Consider the following 27976-nt stretch of genomic DNA (forward strand, 5'->3'; position numbering starts at 1 on the left):
CCCCACCCCCTCGACGTCACGACGCAGGGGCGGAGCCTGTCATGTTTTATTTACTGCGTTTATTTATTTATTTGTGTTGTGTCCCTCCGAGGCCGGAGCGGAGCGCGCTGCGGTCACCTGTGTGATGTCATCCATGCGGGGGTTAAACGTGCCACGGCGGATCGATCCACCTGCGACACCCGCGCCGATTCACGCACGGCCCCGCAGCCGGGCGCCAACACAATGAAGCCGGAGAACAATAGTGGCGCGCGGCGCTCCTTTCCGCCCGCTGGCCGCTTCACGCTCGTGCGGTGATCGACGGGGCCTAGTTCGTGCGGAGGGTTACCGCGGAGCGTGCGGTTGATCGCGGCGCTCGGCGAGAGGGAGCCGTTGTGTGTTTTGAAGCCCCCCGGGAAGGAGCGGAACACGCTGTAACGTGCTGAGGGGGAGAGAGAGCTCCAGACCCAGTGAGGGAGAGAGAGAGAGGCAGAGCGAGAGAGAGAGAGAGGGAGGGGAGTGAATGGGCACGACTCCGCCAGCAGCACTGCGCCCTTCATCCACATCCAGTCCCTCGGTCATCGGTTCGACCCGCCACGGGTCCAGGGGGGCCGTCCCGGGAGCGAGCCGGAGCGATGGGCCGGCTGTGAGGCGGCGGCAGCCCGGGAGCGGAGCGGCAGCAGCCCGGCGGAGCGGCGAACAAGGAAGCGGACGGCTAGCAGCGCTGAAGCTAACGGCGGCTAACCGAGATTCATTCTAATGAGCGAGCCAGGAGCATGCGACCTGATACCGAGAGGTGAGTCCGGAGGGGGGGAAGGGGTGGGGGGGGGTCGGCTACCTCCCGCCGCCTCTGCCCTCCTGCCCGTGGGTCGGAGCGGAACTCACCGCGGGGGCTCGGGGGGCGGACAAACTGTTAGCCTGCTAACGGGTTAGCACGCTTAATGCACTCCCTCCCCCATCCCCCCTCCCACCCCACCCCCCTGCGACTCGGGGGGGTGGTTGGTTGGTGGTGGTGGTGGTGGTGGTGGTGTTGTTAGTGGCGGAGCGTGCGTGCACAGGTGGGACTGCTCCAGTCTGCCCCCCTGGCAGGTGGAGGTGTGCGGGCTCGCGCCCCATCAGCATCCAGCCTGGAGCTTCGCGCAGCTCGGCGGTGCGCATCTTCATTAACCTGCTGAGCGGCCACTGCAGCAGCGAGCGGCCCGGTGCGGGTGACTTCACCTGCTGACTGCTGACACACCTGCTGGGGGGGCCGGGAGCCCCCTGGCACTGCTGACAAAAGAAGCACGGCTCCGTCAGGCTGCAGGAGAGAGAGAGAGAGAGTGTGTTTTAATCTGAGCAGCAGCTTCAAAATGAAAGCACGGTGTAGCGAACACACACACACACGCAGCTTCATTCTGCTCATTCATGAAGAGATGAGATACCGTGAGAGAGAAAAGCTGCAGCAGCTTCAACGTCTCCAGCTCGTGTGGCTCAGATTCTTCACACGCTCAAATCGAGTGATGTTCAGTTTGTGTTCATGTTGGACGTGAAGGCGAGGAACCACTTAACCCAGTAATGTCAATATGCCTCGATACGGCCAAGTTAAAATGACGTCATCTCTTACAATACAGCCGCTTTTTTAACATCATGCGTTAAGTAGTAATAAGAAGAAATGTCGCCTGTAATAAATGCAGTTGCCTGGTGATGTTTAAATTTGTAGTGGGCAATAATCTTATGAATGAACATGTCTGTGGATCAGCTGTTCATGTTGCAGCAGGACACCATGAGAAGGAAGGATCACCAGAGCAAAGTTACACCAGAACATCCAGTGTTGACGGGATTCAAGACGAGGAGAAGAAGCACCGACACAAAATATTTATAAGAACCGAACGAAGGTGTTGATGTTGACATCTGGCCCCGACACAAACGAACGGATTTCTTCATCCAGAGCCGACCTGCTTTCTTTAAAATCGAGTCAGACTCTGAACTTGACTCGTCTACAAGCTCTTGTTGCGTTGCCACAGCCTTTTTTTTTTGTTTTTTGAAAACTGCTTCCAAGGTGGAACTTTTTTTGAGAAAACGTGACTGGACATTTGCACGGTGAGGGACAATAACAACAATGACGGCGTCCCGAGTGACGGATCCCCTGGTCCCTGTTCTCCCGGCGTTTCGTCGTTCCTTTGTTTACACGGAAATGGGGACGTCGTTGGGACCTTTTTATTTACATGTAAACAAAGCTGTTTTACACTTGCATGCTGATTGGCTGGCGTGACTTTATGCCTGCCTCTGACGCCACCACTCGTCGACCTGTTTACAGTTACTGTTCTGGAAACGGCGCCGTTATTGCTGAAGGAACAGGAAGTTTGTTGTTGGTTTTCTCCAGGATTCTGATTGGCTGGCGTGACTTTATCCTCCTGACGCCACCGCCAAGAGGCGTGTTCAGCACAGCTCTTCAAGGGGTTTTTTTTATGCAGGTTTGCGTAAAGGAATATTTTTGGGGGGTAGTTTAGTGTGAAAACTGTTAATATTGAAAACCCAGAGGGAAGAAATGTCCCTTTTGGAATTTTATCACCGAGTCGCTGTGATAATAATAATAATAATAATCCAACTTGTCCGTACGAGTGTTGGCGTGCTCCCATTGTTGACGTTTATATTGACCTGCGACTACATGTGTGTGTGATTTCATTACAAAAACTACCACCAGCACCCTCCAGTGGCCCAACATGCAAATGACATCGTTTCCATGTAAAGCGACGTTTGAGCAAAAAAGTCATGTAAATGCGAAACTTTTCTGAAAAGGATCTTCTCGTGAAACGTCACTTGTCGTCCGGCGGCGTCGTGTGTCGATCTGGAAACATCCAGTCTGACGTGTTCTTGGATCGCAGTTCGTTTGCGGAGGAGAACGAAGGTTTTTGAGCGACGGCAGGATCCCAGTGACGTTCTGGATGGAGCTCATACGTCTTCACAGCAAATAATGTGGATTCACAGGAGAAGCGGTTGAGTAAAGCTGTGCAGCGTCTAAATCTCGGGAGCGCCGCCGCTCACCGCCATGACATCACAGATGTTCCAACACTGCTGGTTTTCAATGCTGTCCCACGTTCCTGGAGGCCAAATGGGCCCGCGAGTTGAATTGATTCCGTCGGTGAATCAGGAAAACGACGTCCGTTAGCCGAGATGTTCTGCTGCGATTCCGCCGCTTGGCGAGACGCCGCAGCTCCTCGCAGCTGTGACTCGTCCGTCCTCCTTTTAGGAAACCGTCGGGGGAATTAGGAGTCGTCGGACGTCCGCGATATCATCTGATGGCGACAGTCAATGAGTCTCGGTCGGGCCTTTTCTGTTTCCAGGCGCCCGACATGGAGTCGCTGCCTTCAGGCCGACCGCCACGACCTCGCTTTTGTGTTTTGGCTTCAGGAATGTTTTGAAAACGACTTACACTGTGTGTGTGTGTGTGTGTGTGTGTGTGTGTGTGTGTGTGTGTGTGTGTGATGGGGCTGCTCGATTAATCTTATTCTAACGGTGGTTATGATTTTGGCTCCAGACGAGCTCAGAACTCGTCTGCAGGAGGAAAAAGGACGACGGACGGGAGGCGGAGCTTCAGCATGGAACTCCAACTTTATCCTCTATGAACCCACACTTCTCAGTAACTCTTCTTCTCTCTCTTTCTCTTTCTCTTTCTCTTTCTCTTTCTCTTTCTCTTTCTCTTTCTCTTTCTCTCTCTCTGTCTCTCTGTCTCTCTCTCTCTCTCTCTCTGTCTCTCTGTCTCTCTCTCTCTCTGTCTCTCTCTCTCTCTCTCTCTCTCTGTCTCTGTCTCTGTCTCTGTCTCTGTCTCTGTCTCTGTCTCTCTCTCTCTCTAACATGAGAGTGCAGCGCCACACGCTGGTACACCAGAATCATACCGGCCAGAAACCTCGCCTCTCTACACAATAAAGTTCCCCACTGTGGTGATTGGTGGCGGTGGGGAACTTTATTTCGTAGAGAGGAAGTAGTTGTGTTGTTCCAGCGTGTGTGAAGCTCCGATGGAGTGATGAGAGAAAGAGAAGTGTGTTGGAATGGAGGATAAAGTCTGGAGTTCCTTGCTTCATCAGCTCGACACCTCCAACATTTTATTTTGGAGCAATTTATCAAAGTGTTTATGTTGAAGTCCATCTATCTCTTATTGTGTTTTATTTATTTATAGCTTCCAAAAGATTGAGTGCAGTATGACACTTAATTTTTTTACTACTACATTACAAGATCTTTTTATATATTTAACAGGAGAGGGGTTTTTTTTGTTTTTTTTTTAAACATGTTCAATAAATTTTATTCCAAATTCAAAGACATAATCGTCATTTCAGTACTGCTCAAAATAATCCCGATGAGGGTTTTTCCCATAAGCAGCCGTCGTGTGCAGAAAGAGGCTGTAAACAGTAACAATGGGAACGCGGGAGCTGCTTATGTTTTACGTTTTCCTCCTCCGCCGTTGCCGTGTGAACGGTGGATTGACCCGCCCTGCAGTCTCTCCAAGACCAGTGGCTGTTTTTTTTTTTACAAGTCTGGACTCTAAGGCACAAGATGAGTTCTTAAAGTAAAGTTACACAACTGGAGCTTTTAAAAACGAACTCAACTTCTCCGGAAAACGACAGTTAAATGACAAGTACTCCATAGTAACGACACCAGACTGAGTGGCGACAGTCACACGTGACTCTACAAACCCAAATGTATATATATTTTTCATTATTTTTCATTTCCCACACTTCCGTCAGTCAGATTCCTGAGTGTTATTCATTAGTTTTCGTTAACGTCCACAATCAGTATGAAGCTGAGCGTGAGACTGATTGTTTGAGGCGCCGTCACTCATTAACTCCTCCACCGCGGCCGGTAACCGATTACTCTGTGATGAGTAACTTATTCCCAACCCGCCCAAGTCACCGTCACTTCTATCAGGGATGAAGTTTGGAGAGTCTTTAAAATAGCAACCAGGCGAACCCTGACAACCAGATTATAGAGCATCTTCCTTCCTCACAACTCTCTTAGTTTAAAAAAACAACAAAACTAGTGCTGAATAATAAAGGATGAAGTTTTTAAGTGTGTTTAGGATCGTTTGAAAACTGTTTTCTGATGTGTGTGTGTGTGTGTGTGTGTGTGTGTGTGTGTCCAGCTGACTTGTTGGGGCATGTCGGGCAGTAAGGCGCTGGGCGGGGGGGCCGGCGGCGGCGGCGGCGGAGCGAGGCGCAGGCGGACGCGGTGCCGGCGCTGTCAGGCCTGCATGAGGACGGAGTGCGGAGAGTGCCACTTCTGCAAGGACATGAAGAAGTTCGGGGGGCCGGGACGCATGAAGCAGTCCTGCCTGCTGAGGCAGTGCACGGCGGTGAGGCGCACGCACACACACACACACACACACACACACACACACACACACACACACACACACACACACACACACACACACACACACACACACACACACACACACACAAGAACTAAATAACAGTGGTTTTAGTTTATTATATATCAAGAAAAACTTTGTTTGTTCTCATTTTCTTTCTTTTTCATGGGTTTGTGGGATTTTATTTTTTTTTTGGGGGGGGGGTTGTTTTGTTGTATTGATGTTGTTGAGAGGTTTGTGTTTTTTGTGTGTGATTTCTTTAAATAACATCGGCGGTGCTGCGTTTCCATGGTAACCACCGAGCAGTGCCGCGAGTGGGAGTTGTCTTTGATCCATCGCCATAGTTATTACACGGAGATGCTTTCACACACGCACGCAGACACACACACACACGCACACACACACACACACCCGGTTGTTTGGAGGAAGTGATGACGGAGGAATGCAGGAGGAGTGATGCACTCTGGTGGTTATCAAGAGGAACATCTTCTTCCTGATTGAAGTCACTCCAGTGTGTTGAGCCTATGTGTGACCTGCAGGTGGCGCTATCACGCAAGGATTTAATGTAGTGTGTGTGTGTGTGTGTGTTGCAGCCCGTGTTGCCGCACACGGCCGTGTGTTTTGCGTGCGGCGAGGCGGGGAAGGAAGACACGGTGGACTCTGAAGAGGAGAAGTTCAGCATGTGTCTGATGGAGTGCACCATCTGCAACGAGATCATCCACCCCAGCTGTCTGAAGGTCAGTGACGTCCTCCGTCACCCTCCGAGGTCCACCGGTTGTAGCGGCGGCCGCAGTGAACGGCTTTGGAAGCCGTCGGAGCAAAGCCTCCATGGCGGGCGGAGTGCCGAGGAGGAATCCTGTTTTCAGCTGCAGTCCAGACGAAGTCGTGGTTTAATCCTCTCAGCTCTTCAATACATCTGAACTGAAAAGACTTGCTTTGTATTTTCTTAGTTTATTTTCAACAGTGTCGTCTTACTGTCCCTGAAAGTGTCAATAAGCAGGTCCAGGGAGGCGTCCTGTCAATATGGCCGCTGCCTCTAGTGGACAAACCTTTGTTTTGTGTGATCTATGTGATCTGAGGCCGTACCGTCCTGCCCTACGGCTGGGTGTAGGGCTGGACTGGGGCGGTACAACCCGTCACACACTCGTCCTACAAGTACTGACTGAGGGTGTCTGTCCGTCCCCCTCAGATGGGTAAAGCCGAAGGAATCATAAACGACGAGATCCCAAACTGCTGGGAGTGTCCCAAGTGCCACAAGGAGGGGAAAACCAGCAAGGTGAGAGTCGCCGTGAGCGTGGGAGTAGGTTTCACTATAGAAAGAGACGGCGTCCCCCCCCCTGTGAGACGGCGTCCCCCCTCGTGAGACGTCCCGTTTGTGTGTTCAGGACCAGGCGGACGGCTCAGGGAAGCGGCGGCTGGACAACGGAGAGGTCGGACGCTGGAAGCTCACGGACGACCCGCCCCCAAAGAAGAAGGCGCCGCCGTCCCTGGAGGAGGCGGGGAGGACGGACGGGGGACACAAGAGGAAGAAGGAGAAGGAGCTTCCTGCTGACAGCGGCGCCAAGAAGAAGGTGAGTCCACCAAAGTAAATACATGTAAAAAAAAAAAAAGTGCCACTCTGTAATGTGTGTGTGTCTCCGCTCTGACTGTGTCTCCGTCTAATTGGCAGATGAAAGGTGTCCATGAGAAGCGTCTGAAAAAGGTGCGTTTGTTCCGTCCACCTCCGGGTCCCTGTCAGAGTGCAGCATGTTGTCGTGTCCACAGGGAGGCGCCGTGTCGCTCCTCCCCTCAACCGCGTCTCCTCCTCCTCCTCCTCAGAAACCCAAACAGGAGATGCTGGAATCGAACGGGCCGCCCTCGTCTGGCGGCGGCGCCGGAGGACCGCAGGGCTCCTCGTCCTCCTCGTCCTCCCAGCCCGGCGGGGGGGGCGCCGGGGGGGCGTCGAGCGTGGACCAGCGCTCCCACCACCGGGAGAAGCTGGAGCGCTTCAAGAGGATGTGTCTGCTGGAGCGCCGCCCGGAGTCGTCGTCCTCCTCCTCCTCCTCCAGCTCCGAGTCCGACTCGGAGTCCGACTCGGACGACTCGCTGAGGGGAGACCAGGGCGGGGGCTCCTCGCCCTCGTCCTCCTCCCCCGCCCCGCCGCCGCCCGTCGTCTACGGCAACAGCAGCGGGAGCCGGGCGGAGCGGGAGAGGAACCGCAGCGAGCGGGAGCGGGAGAGGGAGCGGGAGAGGGAGCGGGAGCGGCGGTTGGCCGAGCTCGGCTTCAGCGCCAGCGAGGAGTCGGAGGGCGAGGTGGCGAGGGGGGAGGAGGAGGAGCGGGAGGAGGAGGCCTCGGCGGCGGGAGGGGACAAGGCCCGGCGGCGGGGGGGTGGAGACATGGGCTTACTCTCACGAGGGAGGAAAGGAGGAATAATGGACGGCGAGGAGGAGGACACGCCCACCTCCGACAGGACCCGCAAAAACTCCACCTCCCTCCCCCCGCCCTCCCCGCTCTCGTCCAATCAGCTGCCGCCGTCCTCGCAGCACGACGGCTTCTCGGGGAAGCAGCGCAGCAACGGGCAGGAGGCGCGCAACGGGCGGACACGAGGAGGGAGGGAGGGCGGGGAGAAGGAGAACGCCAGCGTGGGCCTGACCAATCACAGACACAGCGGTGGGGGAGGGGGCGGGGCCAAAGTCGGCGGGAGCCGGAGCAACAAGATCCGTAGCAACAGCAAGAACCAGACGTCCCGGGGCTCCTCCTCCATCCCCACCTCCAACGGGGGAGGGGGCGGGGCCAGCGGCCTCATGATGTCAGCGATGGCGGCGTCGCCGTGCTCGCAGCCGTCCCGCGTGGCGCCGCGCTCGCAGATGATGAAGCGCAGTCCGCCGGCCGTGCCCTCGCCGCCGCGGCCCGTGCAGATGGAGCGGCACCTGGTGCGGCCGCCGCCCGCCTGCCCCGAGCCCAGCTGCCTGCCGCTGGACTGCGGCTCCGCCCACATCATGACCCGCGACGTGTGGCTGCGAGTCTTCACCTTCCTGAGCCACCGCCAGCTCTGCGTCTGCATGAGGGTGTGTCGCACCTGGAGCCGCTGGTCAGTCATCGCTTCACACTCGCTTCACACACTCTTCACACTCGCTTCACACACTCTTCACACTCGCTTCACACTCGCTTCACACTCGCTTCACACTCTCTTCACACTCGCTTCACACTCGCTTCACACACTCTTCACACACTCTTCACACTCACTTCACACACTCTTCACACACCCTTCACACAGGCTTCACACTCGCTTCACACACTCTTCACACTCGCTTCGCACACGCTTCGCACACTCTTCACACACTCTTCACACACTCTTCACACACTCTTCACACACTCTTCACACACTCTTCACACACTCTTCACACACTCTTCACACACTCTTCACACACTCTTCACACACTCTTCACACACGCTTCACACACTCTTCACACTCGCTTCACACACACACTTCACACTCGCTTCACACACTCTTCACACTCGCTTCACACACTCTTCACACACACTTCACACACTTTCTTCACACACACTTCACACACACACTTCACACACACACTTCACACACACACTTCACACACACACTTCACACACACACTTCACACTCGCTTCACACTCGCTTCACACTCGCTTCACACTCGCTTCACACACTTTCTTCACACACTCTTCACACACTCTTCACACACTTTCTTCACACACTCTTCACACACACTTCACACACTTTCTTCACACACTCTTCACACTCGCTTCACACACACACTTCACACACACTTCACACTCGCTTCACACACTCTTCACACACTCTCTTCACACACACTTCACACACTTTCTTCACACACCCTTCACACTCGCTTCACACACACACTTCACACTCGCTTCACACACTCTTCACACACTCTTCACACACTCTTCACACACTTTCTTCACACACTCTTCACACACTTTCTTCACACACTCTTCGCACTTGCTTCGCACACTCTTCACACTCGCTTCACACTCGCTTCACACTTGCTTCGCACACTCTTCACACTCGCTTCACACACTCTTCACACTCGCTTCACACACTCTTCACACACGCTTCACACTCGCTTCACACTCGCTTCACACACTCTCTTCACACACTCTCTTCACACACTCTTCGCACACTCTTCGCACTCTCTTCACACACTCTCTTCACACACTCTCTTCACACACTCTCTTCACACACTCTCTTCACACACTCTCTTCACACACTCTCTTCACACACTCTCTTCACACACTCTCTTCACACACTCGCTTCACACTCGCTTCACACTCGCTTCACACTCGCTTCACACACTCTTCACACTCGCTTCACACACTCTTCACACTCGCTTCACACTCTCTTCACACTCTCTTCACACTCGCTTCACACTCTCTTCACACACTCTTTACACACTTTCTTCACACACTCTTCACACACACTCTTCACACACACTCTTCGCACACTCTTCGCACACTCTTCGCACACTCTTCGCACACTCTTCGCACACTCTTCGCACACTCTTCACACTCGCTTCACACTCGCTTCACACTCGCTTCACACTCGCTTCACACACGCTTCACACACGCTTCACACACGCTTCACACACGCTTCACACACGCTTCACACAGGGTTCACACTCGCTTCACACACTTTCTTCACACACTCTTCACACACTTTCTTCACACTTGCTTCACACACTTTCTTCACACTTGCTTCACACACTTTCTTCACACACTCTTCATAGTGACGTCGCTTTTTGATCCTTGGATGTGACTCTTCCTCTCATTGTGAAGCAGAATTCACCAGCGCTGGATTGTTCACCACTAATAGAGAACGTGAGCTGATTAGGCCGTCGTGAGACACGTTAGTTTTGCCCTCCTGATGATGTGTTGTTGCAATAGTAGTCTCTTCACACTCTCTCTTCACACACGTGGTTTTCAGGCAAATGTTCTTCCTGATCATTGACCTACAGATGAATTAATATTAATAATTAATTTACTATCACAAGTTCCGCCTGCTGGTTTGTTTAAACATTTAAACTTTTATCTTAACTTTTCTGAAAGTTGCCATCGCTTGAGCTGAAAGTTCATATGTGCACTAGAACTTCATGGTTCTGCTAGTTGGTTGCTGCTCGGTGGGGGAGGTTCTCCTGGTTGGTTGGGGGAGGTTCTCGTGCCCGGTAGGGGAGGTTCTCCTGGTTGGTTGGTGGGGGAGGTTCTCCTGGTTGGTCGGTGCGGGAGGTTCTCCTGGTTGGTCGGTGCGGGAGGTTCTCCTGGTTGGTCGGTGGAGGAGGTTCTCCTGGTTGGTCGGTGCGGGAGGTTCTCCTGGTTGGTTGGTGCGGGAGGTTCTCCTGGTTGGTTGGTGCGGGAGGTTCTCCTGGTTGGTCGGTGGGGGAGGTTCTCCTGGTTTGTGGAGGAGGTTCTCGTGCTCGTTTGGTGGGGGAGGTTCTCCTGGTTGGGTGGGGGAGGTTCTCGTGCTCGGTGGAGGAGGTTCTCCTCGTTGGTGGGGGAGGTTCTCCTGGTTGGTCGGTGGGGGCGGTTTTCCTGCTCGGTAGGGGAGGTTCTCCTGCTCCATGGGAGAGGTTCTCCTGCTCCGTGGAGGAGGTTTTCCTGGTTGGTCGGTGGGGGAGGTTCTCTTGCTCGGTGGGGTAGGTTCTCCTGGTTGGTAGGTGGGGGCGGTTTTCCTGCTCGGTGGGGGCGGTTTTCCTGGTTGGTGGAGGAGGTTCTCCTGGTTATCGGTGGGGGAGGCTCTCCTGGTTGGTGGGCGAGGTTCCCCTCGTCGGTGGGGGAGGTTCTCCTGGTTGGTCGGTGCGGGAGGTTCTCCTGGTTGGTCGGTGGGGGAGGTTCTCCTGGTTATCGGTGGGGGAGGATCTCCTGGTTGGTGGGCGAGGTTCCCCTCGTCGGTGGGGGAGGTTCTCCTGGTTGGTCGGTGCGGGAGGTTCTCCTGGTTGGTCGGTGGGGGAGGTTCTCCTGGTTGGTCGGTGGGGGCGGTTTTCCTGGTTTGTTGAGGAGGTTCTCCTGGTTGGTCGGTGCGGGAGGTTCTCCTGGTTGGTCGGTGGGGGCGGTTTTCCTGGTTTGTTGAGGAGGTTCTCCTGGTTGGTCGGTGCGGGAGGTTCTCATGCTCGGTGGGGGAGGTTCTCCTGCTCGGTGGGGGAGGTTCTCAGGCTGCGTGTCGTCCTGCAGGTGTTGTGACAAGCGGCTGTGGACTCAGATCGACCTGAGCCGCCAGCGCTCCATCACCCCCCCGATGCTGAGTGGGATCATCCGCCGTCAGCCCGTCTCCCTCAACCTGGGCGACACCAACATCTCCAAGAAGCAGCTCATGTGGCTCATCAACCGGCTGCAAGGTGAGTTCCTGCTCCACCACAACACCCCCCCCACCACCACTACCCCTCAACACTCACCCCCCCCCCCCCGTCCCTCCCGTCCCTCCCCAGGCCTGCTGGAGCTGAACGTGGCGGGCTGTCCGTGGTCGTCCGTGTGCGCGCTGTGTCAGACCGTCTGTCCTTGCCTGAAGCTGCTGGACCTCAGCAGGGTGGAGGACCTCAAAGACTCTCACCTGAGGGAGCTGCTGGCCCCGCCCCCTGACAGCCGTACAGGTGAGGCTCCCCCCCCCCCTTTTTTTTTTACTTGCCTCTCCACACACACACACACACACACACAGACACACACACACACAGACACACCTCTGAAGCCTGTGATTGGCTCTCCAGCTCACGGGGAAACCAGAACGGGGCGGTTCCAGAACGTGACGGAGCTGCGACTGGCGGGACTGGAGTTGACGGACGCGTCGTGCCGCCTCCTGGTGCGCTACGTCCCCCACCTGGCCCGGCTGGACCTGAGCCACTGTGTCCACGTCACAGACCAGGCGGTGCACACCCTCACCTCCCCCCTGTCCCCCCTGAGGGAGAGCCTCACCCACATCAACCTGGCAGGTACCGTGCTCCGTCGACGCGCCATCGCGCCTTTTCTATGCTAGCTTTTTACTAAACGCACTGACGGAGGTGGCTGCGGGTGAGGATGAACTCCTCTTCCTCGTTCAGCGTTTGGCTCAAAGTGTCCCCGTGTCCTCGTCGGGACTCTCGCGTCTCGTGGAAACAAAAAGTCTAAATCCAACCTGGCCGCCGTCTGTTTATCCTCCTGAAAATACGCTGCGTCGCTTAGCGCTTGGCGTTTCCATGGAGACGGGCGTCGTTTTCAAAACTTTCCCCTGTAAACGTGAAACATTTCTAACGAGTCAATTTGCTCTGTTGTGCGGAAAAATACTTTGTGCTTCGTTTCTTATAAATCAAGTCCGCCGTTACCCAAGATGCCTTGCTGTGTGTTGCAGGTTGTGTGAAGGTGACGGAGCAGTGCATCCCACTGCTGCGCCGCTGCTCCGCCCTGCAGACGGTGGATTTGCGTTCCTGCTCCCTCCTCTCCTCGGAGGCCGGGCAGCTGCTCTCCTTCCCCTCCTCCTCCACCTCCTCCTCTTCATCCTCCTCTTCGGCGACCACTACCACCACCACCACCACCACCACCGCTGCTTCCTCCTCCTCCTCCTCCTCCACCTCCTCCTCCTCCTCTTCCTGTCCTCCTGAAGACAGGACGCTGCTAAAGAACAGCTAAAGCCCGCCTCCACGCCATGTGACGGAGCTTTCATTGGTCCAGGTGTCCCACAAGCCCCGCCCCCTCTCCTTGGTACACTACAGACATGCGAGGGAGGAGGAGGAAGAGGAAGAGGCGTCGTTTCTCCTCACGCCGGACAAAGTTGAGTTTTGCGGGAGGGCGGCGCGACCGCGAGGAGCAGAGGTGCATTATGGGAAAAGTCAAAAGTGTACATATTTGTTTGTCTGGGTGTAAATATCTGTAGTTTACTGTAAATTACCTCCCGTCAATCATCGTGTCCGCCGACGCATCACCGCCGCCACCATTGTGTGTCAGTCGGGCCGGAGCTCCGCCCCCTTGTGTCGGTGCTCGCCGCCGCCCCGTCGGCGTCTCAGACGCAGAGGTTCCGTCCGTCGAGAGATCGGAGGTTGATTGAAATCCGACCGACGGTGGAGAGGGGGGGAGGGGGCGTGGCTCGTTTACCTCATGGTTCGCTCTGTGAAACGTGGTGAGAGCGCTCTCACCTGATTGGTCCACAGTGTTTCTGTTTTCTTTGAATCAGTGTTCTTCTGCCCGGCGGTGGGAATCGTCCACTTTGTTTACAGACCCGAGCCGGAGACGTCCCGTCATCGGGGGGAGGGGGGGGGGGGGGGAGCGGGTGGGTGAATGCCACGCCTCCCGATGATGTCACTCCTCCGACAGGCCAGCGTCCAATAAGAAAGCGGCGTCTGCGCGAGCTCGGATCGAGCAAAGCTTACCTGAATGTAAACCTCGGCGTGTTTTAAGAGGAAAGACTTTTATTCCACCGTCTGACGACGAGCAGCTTGTTTTTCTCTCGTCGGCGAGAAAACGACTTCCCATTCAAATCTCCTCGAAATGCCTTTTTGTTTTTGTTTTGTTTGTTTTTCCTGTTAACCGCCATCAGGTGGAAGCGTCAGGGTCCAAACCTCCCCTCCGATTGGCTGCTTCCCTCTGAACTCGTCCAATCAGCTCTGATAGCTCGCGGAAAAGACGACGTAACGGCCAAACCATTCCTTTGCTCTTCAGCTGAATGTGGCGGACTCCAGATCAGTGTGTGTGTGCGCGTGTGCGTGCGTGTGCGTGCGTACGTGTGTGTGTTCAGCCAGCAGGGGGCGCCAACGTGGCCGCAGCCTGAAACACCCTTCAGTTCTGGAACGTGCAGCTTATCGACTCTGGAAATTTTTGCGTTTTCTGTCTGCAAATTCTGATTCTCGTTCTCGACGTCTCTTAATGAGACTTTTCCCCCAAACGTAAAAGAAATTATGTTGATTCCCCCCCAACTTAAAAAAAAAAAAAAGATTTTCAACATTAATGTTGTCGATTAGTCTTATGAAGTCAACATATGGTCCGTATGTTGACTTGTCGTCAGAACTTTAAAGACACAATGGGTGGAGTTTGAAATTGTTCCATTCATCATAATCTTTAATAATATTTAATTTCTTCTCCAATCATAAAAAATGATTACATTTCTTTGTGAATGAATCCGTTTCCTCTCTGCAGGAAAGATGGAAAACCCCAGGAACTTCCTGTTTCTTGTTTTCCTTTTGCTTCAGACTAATTGGAGATTTGATGATTCGGACTTTATTGATCGTATCGGAACCAAATTATGTGAATTTTAATCTAAATTCACAAGTTAAACTGGATTTTATTCTGTCGGATTTTCTCGATTTGCATCGTCAGTGTTGATCTGCTGATCTGGACTCGAGTTTGGGGTTTAAAATCTGCTCCTTTGTGTTTCAGCTGATTGAGGTTGCGAGTTTGGATCCAGTCATGACATCCCATAAAAGCATTTTATTGAGGAAGTTGTGTTTCCTGGAGTACTAGACGTCCAAATGGGTGTTTTCTCTTGGACTTTTTGAATGAGTGGACAAACCCCCGAGTTTAACGTTGTTTTCAGGTGAGGGGGGGGCGGGGGGGGGGGTTACATGTTCACAGTTTGACCACAACTGAAGTCGTTTCTGTTCGCCAACTGTGAAATTGAATAGAAAAACAAAAAGCTGCACAACAGGAAACTGACAAACAAAAACCACTTCCCACTCCTCACCTGCAGGGGGCGTGGTTTTGCAATATTAATAGAAAAAAAAAACCACAAAAAAAACGGGTTCCATTTTGTGAAATCAGGTTTGTGCGTTAAATTCAGATTTGGCCTGAAGTCAGTTTGGGTTAATTGAAAATTGATGTTTCTCCCGTGAATTTGTTTGTTTGTTTTTTTGGTTTTTTTTTTAAAAAGAGAGAAAAATCAGTATTTAGCATTGCGTGTTATTTTGCTGCTTTTTTTTTTGTGTGTGTGTGTTTCGGAACATTTGTCGTCGAAGGTTTCCGCGTCGACGCGGCCACGAATCTGGACGACGACTCGGTGAATGTGGGGAAATCTTAAGTATTGTTGGGTGAGGTGAACTTTCTGTGCCATAAACGCAGCACGTGTCCTGTTGGAGTCACTTTTTATACTTTATTTTTTTATCGGTTGGTTTTGTTTTGTTTTTCTGTTGTCGTTGATTTCTATTTTTTTTCTTTTTATTGTATCGAGGGGGGCGGGGCCTCCGCCTATCAGCGAGTGAGGAGATCAAATCTGATTGGACGACAACTCCGGAAAGCTCTTATCCAATCAGAAGCCCTGACATATCTCACGTGTAAATCTGGACTTCCTGTGTTTTTGTTGATGTTTTTTTATAAGATGCACTGGATCATCGTCGTCATCATCCTCAACTTTTTTTTGCCAAATGTGTGGGGTTTTTTTTGTTGTTTTTTTGGGGGGTTGAATCGGGGCATTTTCTCCATTTGTTTTCTTTGTGCTTCGTTCTTGTTTTGTTTTTTTTTAAATGATTTGTCCCTGTCTCTTCTTCTGTTGTGTTGATAAAAAGTGAGGAAGGAACAAAAGGAGACAAAAAGACCAACTCAAGGCAGCTACGTATGAGTGACTACTGTAAAATGACTAATAAAGAAGCAATGGGTTTGTTTTTACAGCTTCTCTCTTGATTCTTTGAATCACGTTTTCTGAACCTGATAAATGTTGTGACGCTTCTGGTTAACATCTTATTTTGAAGAGTGAAGATGAAAACGCTCTATTTTTTTTTTTTTTTAATCTTAGATGTAAAACGGCTGCGCGTTCACGTCATGAACGTGAGCCGCAAAGCGTCGAGAGGCAAGCGGCGGGAGCGCGCACGGGCCAACGTCCTGCTGCGTTCAAGTGTGGCTCGGAATTTAAAGCAACTGGATCTTAACTTTTAATAACGCTGGATAGAATACACGAGGTGAGAAACGCGGATGTTTCTCTCAGCTTTGTTATGCAGATGAGCCATGAATCTATTCATCCGCGAACCCGGATGATAATGAGCAACTTGTAAAGCGAGAAGCTTCACCTGAGGACATTAAAAGCCTGAAGGAGATGGAATTAATGGAAAACCTGATAAAACAAGTTTTAATCTTTGACCCAGAAGATCTTACAGTGAAATTGTCTAAATGTATAGTAACACTGGATGTTATAACTTCGACCTGTGAGTTGCATTTGACCTGAACTTTAACTTTGACTCTCACATTAAAGAAATCTGCAGGACTGTTTTCTTTCACCCGTAATTGTCTGTAAAATCGGGAACATTTTGATTCGGTGACGCTAAAGCGGATTAAGTCATGGAATTTGTTACGTCAAGACCAGACTATTGTAGTTCGCTATTTTCAGTGTCTGTATCACTCTTTACATTACAGTAAACTAAACGTATTCCACTCCAGCTGTGGACATTTTCTCCGACGGTCCCTGAAGGCAGCAAGTCACGCTTCCGGCGTCATTACGTCAGATATCCCTCCGCGGGAGAGAAGCGCGCGGCCCTTTCCCTCCCGACAGCACGCGATGATCGGGCGGCGCTGAAGCTCGAGACGTGAGTCTTCTTACCGGCACCGCGAACCTCTCCCCGGACCACCGAGGGACCCTCCGCGCCCAGCGAACCCGCCCCGTGCCCGGCACCGACCGAGATCAGTGGAAGAAAATAATCCGGCTGTGGGCGCTGCGCGGCAACCGAACCCGTCCGAGTGAAGCCGACAGGCGGCCGAAAGTGTCCGAGCGACGACGAGGAGGCAGCCGCGGGACGGAATGGAGCTCATCACCATCCTAGAAAAAACCGTCTCTCCAGGTGAGAAGCGAACCGCACGCGGCGCTCCCTGCCCGGCCGGACTGCGGGGGGCATTCTGCCGGGGCGTCGCCCGTGGTGTCGATGCGGCGGCGGGCGGGCAGGCTGCCCCCGGTGAGCCGGTGAAAGTTTGAAGCGGGGAGCGGGCTGCTAGCTCGCCGTGCTAACCGTGCTAACGCCACGGCCTGACGCCGCTGCTGACTTCGCACTACGCCGGGTTCCTCGTCACACTCTCGCGGCACGGATCCCCGCTGCAGGGCCCTCGGCCGAGTGGTCGGCGGGCTGTCACTTAATCTCGGCGGGCCCCCGATGGGGGCTCCTCGCGGGCGGGTTCCGCAGACTCTGGTGGAGCCGCGACCCTGCCCATGCCTGCTGTAGCCGCTCCGCTAGCGCGTTAGCCCGCCCGTTAGCGGTGATCATTCAAACAGTCGGCCGCCTCCCGTCGAGCCTGCCCCGGGTAACGCCACTTAAGGGACCCCGAGGGGTCAGAAAAGGGGTCCCGGGCGGGAGGCCACACCCGCCGCGTCGCTTTGGGCCGAGTTGGCGCGGTTTGGCCCGGACTACCGGCCGACCGGAAAACTTTGTGCCGCTCGAAACGTGTCCCGCTTTTAGCGTGCTAACCGGCGCCGCCTCACGTTGTGTTGCCGCCGCGGCGGCCGCGAGCCAGTGGGGGGGTGGGGTGGGGTGGGGGGGAGGGAGGGGGAGGACACCGGAGAGGATGTCGGACACGACGGGGACAATAATAACAACAATAACATGTCTGTTCGGTGCGGAGCGGCGGTTGAACCGGTCCAACCACTGCAGTTAGCCCCGCCGTGCTAACTGTCAGCGAGCGTTACATTGAATAACCTCTGCCTCCCCCTCTCTACTCCCCCCCCCCTCCCTCATCACCCCCACCCCACCAGATCGGAATGAACTGGAGGCGGCTCAGAAGTTTCTGGAGCAGGCGGCCATCGAGAACCTGGTGAGTGTGGAGGTGTCCGGGGCGGACAGGAGGGCGAGCCGGGCGGCAGCTGCACGGAGGCGGGCAGACGGCGGCCTGGAGAGCCGCTTGGAGCCCAGCCGGCTTCTGCTGCCTCCCCCTCCCCCCCCCTCCCCCTCCTCTCTCTGATTTCCTCATCTCATACCGAGAAAACTCAGTTCTCACTCCTGGATCTGCAGGAGCTTCTGACTCATTCTTCACAGAATCAAAGCTCCTTCTAATCTTTGGCTGTGATTTCAAGTCTTTCCCAGAGATTTGTGCTTGAGATCAGACTAAAGTTGAAGTCCACTAACCAGGGTGTGACCTGGGTGTTTGTAGGGAAGTTCCCGGTGACTTTATGGTGGCTGGGGTTTGGTTGGTTTGAATATATCTCTGGATTAGCTTCTCTCCCCTCCCTGTGCTTTTAATGTGAAAAGGTGTGGAGGTGAACTGTGGCTGGTCTCCACCCTTCTTCCTCTCAGTTTTGTGTGAAATTTTACTGAATCGACCTGATGGATGATTCTGAACCACTGAAGATGTCGATCACTTCCTGGCTAGAGTTCATTCAGGGTGACAGAAGTTAACTGTTAATCAGTGTTGTACTGAGTTGATGGATCTGGTATATCTAATATACTGGATACAGGTGTATCTAATGAAGTAGACTTGTATTTTCAAATGACTCAAATCCCCCCTTTCAAAAAAAACCAAACATGTCGGATTCTCTCACAGCCTGAAAAGAGCAGGAATAAAGAGTGGTGGTGCGTTCAGGATCCGGAGGAATAAAGAGCGCTGGGCTGAGTTTGGGACTCGCCGGCTTGTGTCACTGTTGCCGTTTTGCTGCTTTGTGGATGTAAACAAAGCAGGAGGCTGACGAAGGGGAGGATTCCTGTCACAAAATGTTTTTGTGTTCAGAATCACAAAGGCTGCGTTTCCACTGTCGGTGTCATGAGACCCAATTCAAATGTATTTATTTGTTTTTGCCGTCACATGGCACAGACCTCAAATATGCTTTTGGACAATGTAAGCAGGGAAGAGACGCGTGTTGAGATGTTTTGACATTTGATACCGGCTTCATTCGTATTTGGAGATAAATCAGGTTTTAAGGCCTTTCTGATGTAATCAAATCTGTGACCATCTATCTTATACTGTCGCTGGCGGCGAATCTCATCTGAGCATCAAGTGGAAATACAGTCTTAATTGTTTGCTGGCGACAGAAACCGGCAGGAGCACATTTTGTTCCCCGCGTCTCTCGTGAGCACTTTTGTCTGGCCGAAGAAGAAAAGGCAAAACGTTTCCGCGCTAAACCTCCTCTCTTCTCAGCCCACCTTCCTGGTGGAGTTGTCTCGGGTCTTGGCGAACCCCGGGAACACCCAGGTGGCCCGCGTGGCCGCCGGCCTGCAGGTGAAGAACTCCCTGACGTCCAAGGATCCCGACGTGAAGACGCAGTACCAGCAGAGATGGCTCGCCATCGACGCCAACGCCCGTCGCGAGATCAAGAACTACGTAAGCCCCGCCCCCCCCCCCCTTCCCGTCCACGTGCCTCGCCCGCCCTCTGACGCCTGTCCGCCGTCCCGTCCCGTCCGGCAGGTCTTACAGACTCTGGGCACGGAAACGTACCGGCCCAGTTCGGCCTCGCAGTGCGTCGCCGGCATCGCCTGCGCAGAGATTCCCGTCAACCAGTGGCCCGAGCTGATCCCGCAGCTGGTGGCCAACGTCACCGACCCGTCCAGCACCGAGCACATGAAGGAGTCCACGCTGGAGGCCATCGGCTACATCTGCCAGGACATCGTGAGTCGCCCCGCGACGATAAACTGTCGCCGTGACGGGTGAGATCTGAGCGTCGGCCAAACTGAACTCCCGCCTTTTCTCCCCCCCCCCCCCCCCCCCCGCGCCTTCCCGCCCGGCCGCGGCGCCTTCAGGATCCCGAGCAGCTGCAGGAGAACGCCAACCAGATCCTGACGGCCATCATCCAGGGCATGAGGAAAGAGGAGCCCAGTAACAACGTGAAGCTGGCCGCCACCAACGCGCTGCTCAACTCGCTGGAGTTCACCAAGGCCAACTTCGACAAGGAGGTACTGGGCCTCTGGCGCCGCATCGCATCACACCCCCGTCTGCCGGCAGAACGTCCAACGTGTGTTTGTGTTCACAGACGGAGCGACACTTCATCATGCAGGTGGTGTGCGAGGCCACGCAGTGTCCGGACACCAGAGTGAGTCCCGTCCTCGCGCTTCCCGTCCCCGCGCTTCCCGTCCTCGCGCCTCACGTCACGCCTGTTTGCTGCTTTCAGGTGCGGGTCGCCGCCCTCCAGAACCTGGTGAAGATCATGTCTCTGTACTACCAGTACATGGAGACGTACATGGGACCGGCTCTGTTCGCGGTGAGGAATCGTCACCCTGCTCCCCTGGGAACTCCTTGTCTTGGAGGTGAGAGACTCACCCTGTCCCCCGTCCTCCCGCCAGATCACCATCGAGGCGATGAAGAGCGAAATCGACGAGGTGGCGCTGCAGGGCATCGAGTTCTGGTCCAACGTCTGCGACGAGGAGATGGACCTCGCCATCGAGGCCTCAGAGGTCTGACCGCAAATTCCGGTGGTTTGGTCTCTGGGTGGCGGTGCCGCCGTCTCACCGTCTCGCCGTCTCTCCCTCCGACAGGCCTCGGAGCAGGGCCGGCCCCCGGAGCACACCAGTAAATTCTACGCCAAGGGCGCCCTGCAGTACCTGGTCCCCATCCTCACCCACACCCTCACCAAGCAGGTAGCGCCGCCGCCGCCCCGAGCTGCCGCCACCGCCGCGGGCCCGCGTCTGACCGCCTGTCTCCGTCTCCGCAGGACGAGAATGACGACGACGACGACTGGAACCCGTGCAAAGCCGCCGGCGTGTGTCTGATGCTGCTCGCCACCTGCTGCGAGGACGACGTCGTGCCGCACGTGCTGCCCTTCATCAAAGAGCACATCAAACACCCGGACTGGCGCTACCGCGACGCCTCCGTCATGGCGTTCGGCTCCATCCTGGAGGGCCCCGAGCTCAACCAGCTGAAACCGCTGGTTCACCAGGTCACTGACTCCCTGTTCGTTAACTAATCTGCTCGTCATTCTGGTGTCAGTCAGTCTGGACTAGTCCCCCGCCACCTCCGCTCACCTGGTTAACTCGTAGCCCCTCCCCCCTGCAGGCGATCCCCACCCTGATCGAGTTGATGAAGGACCCCAGCGTGGTGGTGAGGGACACCACGGCGTGGACGGTGGGCCGGATCTGTGAGCTCCTGCCGGAGGCGGCCATCAACGAGGTGTACCTCGCGCCGCTGCTGCAGTGTCTGATCGAGGGCCTGGGGGCGGAGCCCCGGGTGGCGTCCAACGTGTGCTGGGTAAGTCACGGAGGGAGTGGGAGTGGGGTGCGTCTGTGTGAGCGTGCTCAGTACCGGCGTCTTTCCGCCCTCAGGCCTTCTCCTCTCTGGCGGAGGCGGCGTACGAGGCCACGGACGCGGCGGAGGATCAGGAGGAGCCCAGCACCTACTGCCTGTCCTCGTCCTTCGAGATCATCGTCCAGAAGCTGCTGGAGACGACAGACAGGTGGCGCCCTTGCTCCGCTTCGCCCCCCCGGTCGCCGCTCGTCACGGCGTGCGGCGGCTCACTGACGTTGCGCTGTGTTTCAGGCCCGACGGGCACCAGAACAACCTGCGCTCGGCCGCCTACGAGGCTCTGATGGAGATCGTGAAGAACAGCGCCAAGGACTGCTACCCGGCGGTGCAGAAGACCACGCTGGTCATCATGGAGAGGCTGCAGCAGGTCCTGCAGATGGAGGTGGGGGCGGAGCTTCTGTGGCCCGTAGAGTCGTGCTGGAACTTCCCGTTAGTACGAATTGCTCTGCAGAGAGTCTGACCGCCTGAGTCTGTGTCCCTGCAGTCGCACATCCAGAGCACGTCGGACCGGATCCAGTTCAACGACCTGCAGTCGCTGCTGTGTGCCACTTTACAGGTGAGACGACTCACCTGAGCAGGAACCACACCGCCTGTCAACGCCTGGACACCTCTGACTGTTTTCTCTCTCTCTGTCTCTCTCTCTCTCTCTCTCCCCTCCCCCCCCCAGAACGTGCTGAGAAAGGTGCAGCACCAGGACGCCCTGCAGATCTCCGACGTGGTCATGGCGTCTCTGCTGCGGATGTTCCAGAGCACGGCGGGCTCCGGGGGCGTGCAGGAGGACGCGCTGATGGCCGTGTCCACGCTGGTCGAAGGTACCGACCGGTTCCCACTCACACTTGAGTTACGGTGGACCAGAGCCACAGTGGTCCCACCGCTCATCCCTGGGGAACGCCGCACGGTGCAACGCCGCGTTTCTAGACGCTGCACTTGATTGAAAATGGCAGAAATGCTGAAAACACTAGTTGGCGCTGTTGGTGGTTTTACTGATGGAGCTTCACACGTGAGTGGAGAGAACGACGCTCTGACCATCAGCAGTGGGAGTAGAGAGACACTGGAGGAAAACATAGTTCTGATGGTCTAAATCATGAGTGATGAACCGTTTGTTTTCTTCCAATGCCGCAGAGGCAAAGTCCTCGTGTTTTCTAAAAGTGTAGTGTAAATGGTGCCTGAATGTTTGGAGAGAAAAAAAAAACAAAACCTTCAGCACGACAAAGCTGTCGTTGCCTCTGAAGGACATTCCTAAAACGACTCCAAGCAAGGTGTGTGTGTCAGAATGTTCAATGTTGTCATGAGGAAGTGGCTCCGTCAAAATGAATTGCAGCATACATGCAGCAAAACTCTCATTTTACCGCCAACGAACCGAAAGTCGTTTGTCTCAATCCATTAAAAGAGAAACGCTTTGAAACACATTCGTCACCAATCGGCTTGTTCGTCCTCCAAGCTCACATTTAGTCCACTTCCTGTTTCCCCCCCCCCAGGAATAAATGAACTTCTGGTTCTGTTCTCATGGGAACGTTGTTGTTTTTGGTTTTAAATCGTTAAACGTTGGAATGAAAACGTGACGTTTCTCCTCCTTGTCCCACAGTTCTGGGCAGCGACTTCCAGAAATACATGGATGCCTTCAAACCTTTCCTGGGTATTGGACTGAAGAACTACGCCGAGTATCAGGTAGGACAGGCGCCCCCTGCTGGCGGTCCGTGTGCATTACAGCTGACGGTGTGACAACGTTCCCACTACAAGGTGTTTTATTAGTCGACACCACAGAGCCAGGTTTTGCTGGTTGCCATGGCGACAGTTGCAGCTCTTCAATACTTAATATTCCTTTAATTTGTGATCGTTGAGACGGGAGGACCGGCGGCTCTCCTCACACAGTGACGAGATCCCGTCCCTCCGTACACGAGGGACAGGATTTAAAAGGATAGACGTAAAATGAAAAAGGGGAATAAGTGTAAAATGCAACTGAAACCTGGATAAAAAGACTAAAGCGGTGACGGTGGTGTTCCAGGTGTGTCTGGCCGCGGTGGGTCTGGTGTGCGACCTGTGCAGAGCTCTGATGTTGAACATCCTGCCTTACTGTGACGAGATCATGCAGCTGCTGCTGGAGAACCTCGGGGTAAGAGACCCCCCCCCCCCTCCCTCCCTCTCTCTGTGTGACTGGTCGGTGATGATAAACCATGCACCACGCTGATGCCGTGATGTGAATCCGTTTGTCTGAGACGCTAAAGTTAACAGAAGCCTCCCGCTGAGCAGCTTCTTCACTACCGACCAGGAAGTCAAACACCGTTCAGTGGATCTGCAGAGCAGCTGCCTCACCTCATTCGGTCCGACTGAGGTGTGACGGCGCCGCCTGCTGGTTAGACGCCGGCGTTGATTAAACTTGTGTGTGTGGCAGAACGAGAACGTTCACCGGTCGGTGAAGCCTCAGATCCTCTCTGCGTTCGGAGATATCGCTCTGGCCATCGGAGGAGAGTTCAAGAAGTACCTGGATATCGTGTTGGACACGCTGCAGCAGGCCTCCCAGGCCCAGGTGGACAAGGTACACACACACACACACACACACACACACACACACACACACACACACACACACACACACACACGATTAGACCTGATATGTACACACAGAGTGTGAGTCGGATCTGTGATGAGAAATCATGCACCACTCTGACCGAGTGATGGATACCACACTCTCTGAGATCCACACACACACACACACACACAGAGCGGGTGTGTGGCCGCCCCTCCAGCTCTCACCGTGTCCCCGTTACAGACGGACTACGACATGGTGGACTACCTGAATGAGCTGAGGGAGGGCTGCCTGGAGGCGTACACCGGGATCATCCAGGGCCTGAAGGGAGACCAGGAGAATGTGCACCGTAAGACACACACACACACTCGCACACACACACTGATCAGGCGACGTCGGTTCCTCTTCCTGTGTGCAGCGTATCAGGAGGATTTTACGACGTCGCAGATGAACGGGTCTATTTCACCCTCAGAGCTGCAGTCTGAACGGACTCTCTCACAGCACTGGGGTTTTTGCGGGACCCAACATACACACACACACACACAGAATAAAGTCAATGTTGAGGTGTTGAAAATGTCTCCGTCCCACAGCTGACGTGATGTTGGTTCAGCCGCGGGTGGAGTTCATCCTCTCCTTCATCCATCACATAGCGGAGGATGAAGATCACTCTGATGGAGTGGTGGCCAATGCAGTGGGACTCATCGGGTGAGGAGGAGGAGGAGGAGGAGGGTGGTGTTGGTGGTGTGTGTGTTGGTCTGTGAGGAGAAATCATGCACCACGCTGACTGAGTGATGGACAACAACTTCTGAGACACACACACACACACACACACACACCCCGTTTCTGCTTGAGCTTGCGTTGAGTGATGCTCTGAACGCAGCAGCGTTCGCCTGGCGTGTGTTAACCTGGTCGCGTTGCGTTCAGGGACCTGTGCACGGCGTTCGGTAAAGACGTGATGAAGATGGTGGAGGTTCGGCCGCTCATCAACGACCTGCTGACGGAGGGCCGGCGCTCCAAAACCAACAAGACCAAGACTCTGGCCACCTGGGCCACCAAGGAGCTGCGCAAGCTGAAGAGCCAGGCCTGGTTAGAACCCACACACACACACACACACACACACACAAGACCTACATAAAGCTTGAGTTTACGATCTGTGATGAGAAATCATGCACCACTCTGACAGGGTGATGGATACCACACTCTCTGAGATCTACACACACTCTTCTCACTCAGTGACATCACTTCCTGTATAAAAAAAAAAAACCCCAGGTAGTAGCATTACAAATTGCTCATGCGCTCGCTCTTTGAGCATGAATGTGAACATTTTTGTTCCTGTGAATTCACAAGAGAAATGGTCCCAGATGCTGGAGCCCCTTGAGGTTAAACCTCCTGAGGCTCTGTTGACGCATCGAGGGCCTGAAAGCTCCGGAAGAAAACCTTTTCTGGAGCTCTGCAGCAGTGCAGGAGCACCGTGGTGTAGTACACCTGCCAGGCCTGGAGGGGCGCTGTGACTCGCCAAATACACCCAAAACTATTCTCGTGTGTCGTTCTCTGCGTGTGTGTGTGTGTGTGTGTGTGGTTGCATTGCATAAAAACACAACGGCACCATCTAGTGGCCCAACATGGAAACTACGTTGTTTCCGCCGTATGTAAACGTGAGACTTTTCACAAACAAACAACGATGCTTTTTGTTGAAACCGGCGCCTGAACCCCACTTTGTGGGGTCGCCTCCCGAGTCATTACGGTCTGATCAGACGCTTCTCGTTGGCTGAACTGTCCGAGCCGCCATCTTGGATGAGGCCCTGATAAGCCCCTCCACCCAGTTTGTTTGTTCTGTTAAGTCGTGGTTTAAAACAGGAAGTGACATCACTGAGTGAAGGGCGGCGCTGACAGGTGAAAGGGAAGCTGAACACATCTTAACTGTCCTCCACCCCCCCCCCCCCCCCCCTGTGTTTCAGATTGTTGCCATGGCAGCACAGTTTGTAGAGAATCTGAGACATCCGACTGGAACGAGCTCATGTTGTTTGTCGGTCGCAGAGCGTTTGAGCTGATGAATGTCTGTGTGAGAGAAAGAGAGAGAGAGAGAGAGAGAGACACGTGTGAGCGAGCGAGAGACCATGACACCCCCCCCCCCCCCCCCCCCTGGACAGGACTCTGACTCCGCCCCCCTCCCTTCAAACAAACAAATTCCTCCCACGATCCACCTCTCTCGCCGTGTAGCTGGGCTCTCCTACGACATCACAAAGGCGTCACGGCCTCGCCGCCCCCCCGCCGTGCCGGGGGAGGAGGAGGGGATGACGACCCTGACGAATCGGACTTTCTGGGAGCGTGCGGCGACTCGGTGGACTTTTTCTTCTTCTGTGGAAACTTTTTTTTTTTTTTTGCTCTTTTTTTTTTTTTTTTTTTTCTAAAACTCGTCACTAAATTCGTGGAAGAAGACGAGACGGCGAGCGCCGCCGCCCGCTCAGTCCCCCCCCCCACCCACCCACCCACCCACGCTCTCGTCCAATCAAACGGCAGCACTATAAATTCCCTCAAAAAACAAAAAGCGGGGCCGCGTGCCAGAGGAGTGCCAAACGGAGACGGCGGGCGCCGCGTGGCGTGGCGGGTAAGGCGGGCAAGGCGGCTCGTGTTTTTGGGAACGGGTCACAACACACCATCTTTTCCTTGTTTAAAACATTCAGTGAATTGAAGACGTTTGTAAAAGGTTCTATTTTTCCATTGCTGATGAAAAGTGAAACAATAAAGTGCTATGAAACATTCCCCCCGCCGTTCTTCCTGTCGTCTGTCGGACTCCTGGACTTGGACACTTTGGGACTCTGCTGATTGGACGCTGAACTTTTGGCCACCGCCCACTGTCGGCTTGTTTACTCCACGCCACAAAGAACCATCTTTTTTTTGTCTTTTTCTTTTTTCTTTTTTTTTTTTTTTAATGAAAAACTCACTTCTCAGCTTGTTTGGCGGCGTGCGGCTGCTCCGATGGCCGTACGTGCGAAGACGATGCCGAGCGCCGCTCAGTGCGGGCCTCGGCCTCGGCGGCGGCGCCACAAGGGATCTACGACTCGATACTTTGAGGATTGTGAATGAGTTGAAGCCAATCTGCTTTTTATTTCATATTCAACTTTAGTGAACTAATAAAGTCTATATTGTTCTGAAGCCTCAGCTGCTGCTTCTTCACACACACACACACACCTGTTTTTCAATACGAAATCAAAGCTTGTGAGAACTATAAGGGTCCCATACTTGCTCCCTGTGGAACACCACACTACATCTTAAGCGGACTAGTTTTCAAGATGAGATATTGATTATTGATTAACTTGCACAATGTTATTGTTCTAACTTTTATATATCGATACTTGAGATCCTGAGTTGGCAGAAGTTAGTTTGTGTATTAGTTTTAGTGCAAAGAATCTAATGCACGTTTTAAAGCTTTGGCCAGATTTTTGCTTGATCGACCATAAGCAAGTTACATAAACTTGCATCAATATGTTGCAGAGTTTTACAGTTGGTGCCAACTTTTTTATTTATTCTTGAATTTCCATCTATTGCATTTAATTATTTCCTGATTTTGTTTTTGTAGATATGTGTATATTTTACAGTTCATTACAATCGTACAGAATTTTTAGATGCATTGGATATTTACATTATTTTTGTCTATTAAATTATTCATATTTAAAGTCTGACATTTCATTGAATATATTGAATATTGTTTTATTTAAAAAAAATAATTGGCGGAGTAATTAGATTCGATTCAATTAAACTTTATTGTCATTAAAAATGCAACGAAATGCAGTTTAAGATCTAACCAGAAGTGCAACATCACAAGTATCAGATATTATACACATAAATATATATGCATAGCAGTGTACATCCCTATATATATATATATACATACACATACACACACATATAAATAATAAATAAATAGGGAACAGTGTGAGGTTGCTATTGCTAGAATTTACATTATTACATTTAATGAACTAAGTTCCATTAACGTGCGAAATTA

The 27976-nt window shown here is 53.6% G+C and overlaps 2 protein-coding genes across 3 annotated transcripts; both read left to right on the forward strand.

The window, feature by feature from the left end:
- Nucleotides 1-86: 86 nt before the first annotated feature.
- On the forward strand, nucleotides 87-13548 carry fbxl19 (F-box and leucine rich repeat protein 19). The gene is made up of 11 exons (XM_080511233.1): nucleotides 87-772; nucleotides 5093-5302; nucleotides 5914-6057; nucleotides 6510-6596; nucleotides 6706-6891; nucleotides 6990-7022; nucleotides 7139-8391; nucleotides 11523-11686; nucleotides 11777-11938; nucleotides 12053-12274; nucleotides 12670-13548. Exons 2-11 carry the CDS (start codon nucleotides 5108-5110, stop codon nucleotides 12945-12947), a joined length of 2724 nt encoding a protein of 907 aa, XP_080367359.1. The 5' UTR covers nucleotides 87-772; nucleotides 5093-5107; the 3' UTR covers nucleotides 12948-13548.
- Nucleotides 13549-16763: 3215 nt separating this feature from the next.
- Nucleotides 16764-27076, forward strand: kpnb1 (karyopherin (importin) beta 1). Of its 2 annotated transcripts, none has more exons than XM_080511236.1 (22): nucleotides 16764-17071; nucleotides 17974-18032; nucleotides 19350-19532; nucleotides 19617-19817; nucleotides 19949-20101; nucleotides 20179-20238; nucleotides 20317-20406; nucleotides 20489-20599; nucleotides 20681-20782; nucleotides 20857-21081; nucleotides 21198-21389; nucleotides 21464-21594; nucleotides 21678-21825; nucleotides 21928-21999; nucleotides 22111-22255; nucleotides 23029-23111; nucleotides 23449-23556; nucleotides 23836-23979; nucleotides 24214-24319; nucleotides 24561-24675; nucleotides 24895-25056; nucleotides 25929-27076. In XM_080511236.1, coding segments are annotated over exons 1-22 (2631 nt in total). In that variant the 5' UTR covers nucleotides 16764-17031; the 3' UTR covers nucleotides 25930-27076. The 2 variants fall into 2 exon arrangements, with proteins under 2 accessions (XP_080367362.1, XP_080367363.1); XM_080511237.1 differs by having other exon boundaries at nucleotides 20693-20782.
- Nucleotides 27077-27976: the final 900 nt, after the last annotated feature.

The sequence above is a fragment of the Blennius ocellaris genome, assembly GCF_963422515.1.
Source record: "Blennius ocellaris genome assembly, chromosome: 16".
NCBI lineage: Eukaryota > Metazoa > Chordata > Actinopteri > Blenniiformes > Blenniidae > Blennius > Blennius ocellaris.

Excerpts from the sequence above, each read along its gene's own strand:
- kpnb1 (XM_080511236.1), top strand. The coding sequence starts at position 17,032 with ATGGAGCTCATCACCATCCTAGAAAAAACCGTCTCTCCAG. Across the intron at positions 23,112-23,448 it reads AGAACTACGCCGAGTATCAG|GTGTGTCTGGCCGCGGTGGG; the intron begins GTAGGACAGGCG and ends GTGGTGTTCCAG. Across the intron at positions 24,320-24,560 it reads AGACCAGGAGAATGTGCACC|CTGACGTGATGTTGGTTCAG; the intron begins GTAAGACACACA and ends TCCGTCCCACAG.
- fbxl19 (XM_080511233.1), top strand. The coding sequence starts at position 5,108 with ATGTCGGGCAGTAAGGCGCTGGGCGGGGGGGCCGGCGGCGGCGGCGGC. Across the intron at positions 6,597-6,705 it reads AGGAGGGGAAAACCAGCAAG|GACCAGGCGGACGGCTCAGG; the intron begins GTGAGAGTCGCC and ends TTGTGTGTTCAG. Across the intron at positions 12,275-12,669 it reads CACCCACATCAACCTGGCAG|GTTGTGTGAAGGTGACGGAG; the intron begins GTACCGTGCTCC and ends TGTGTGTTGCAG.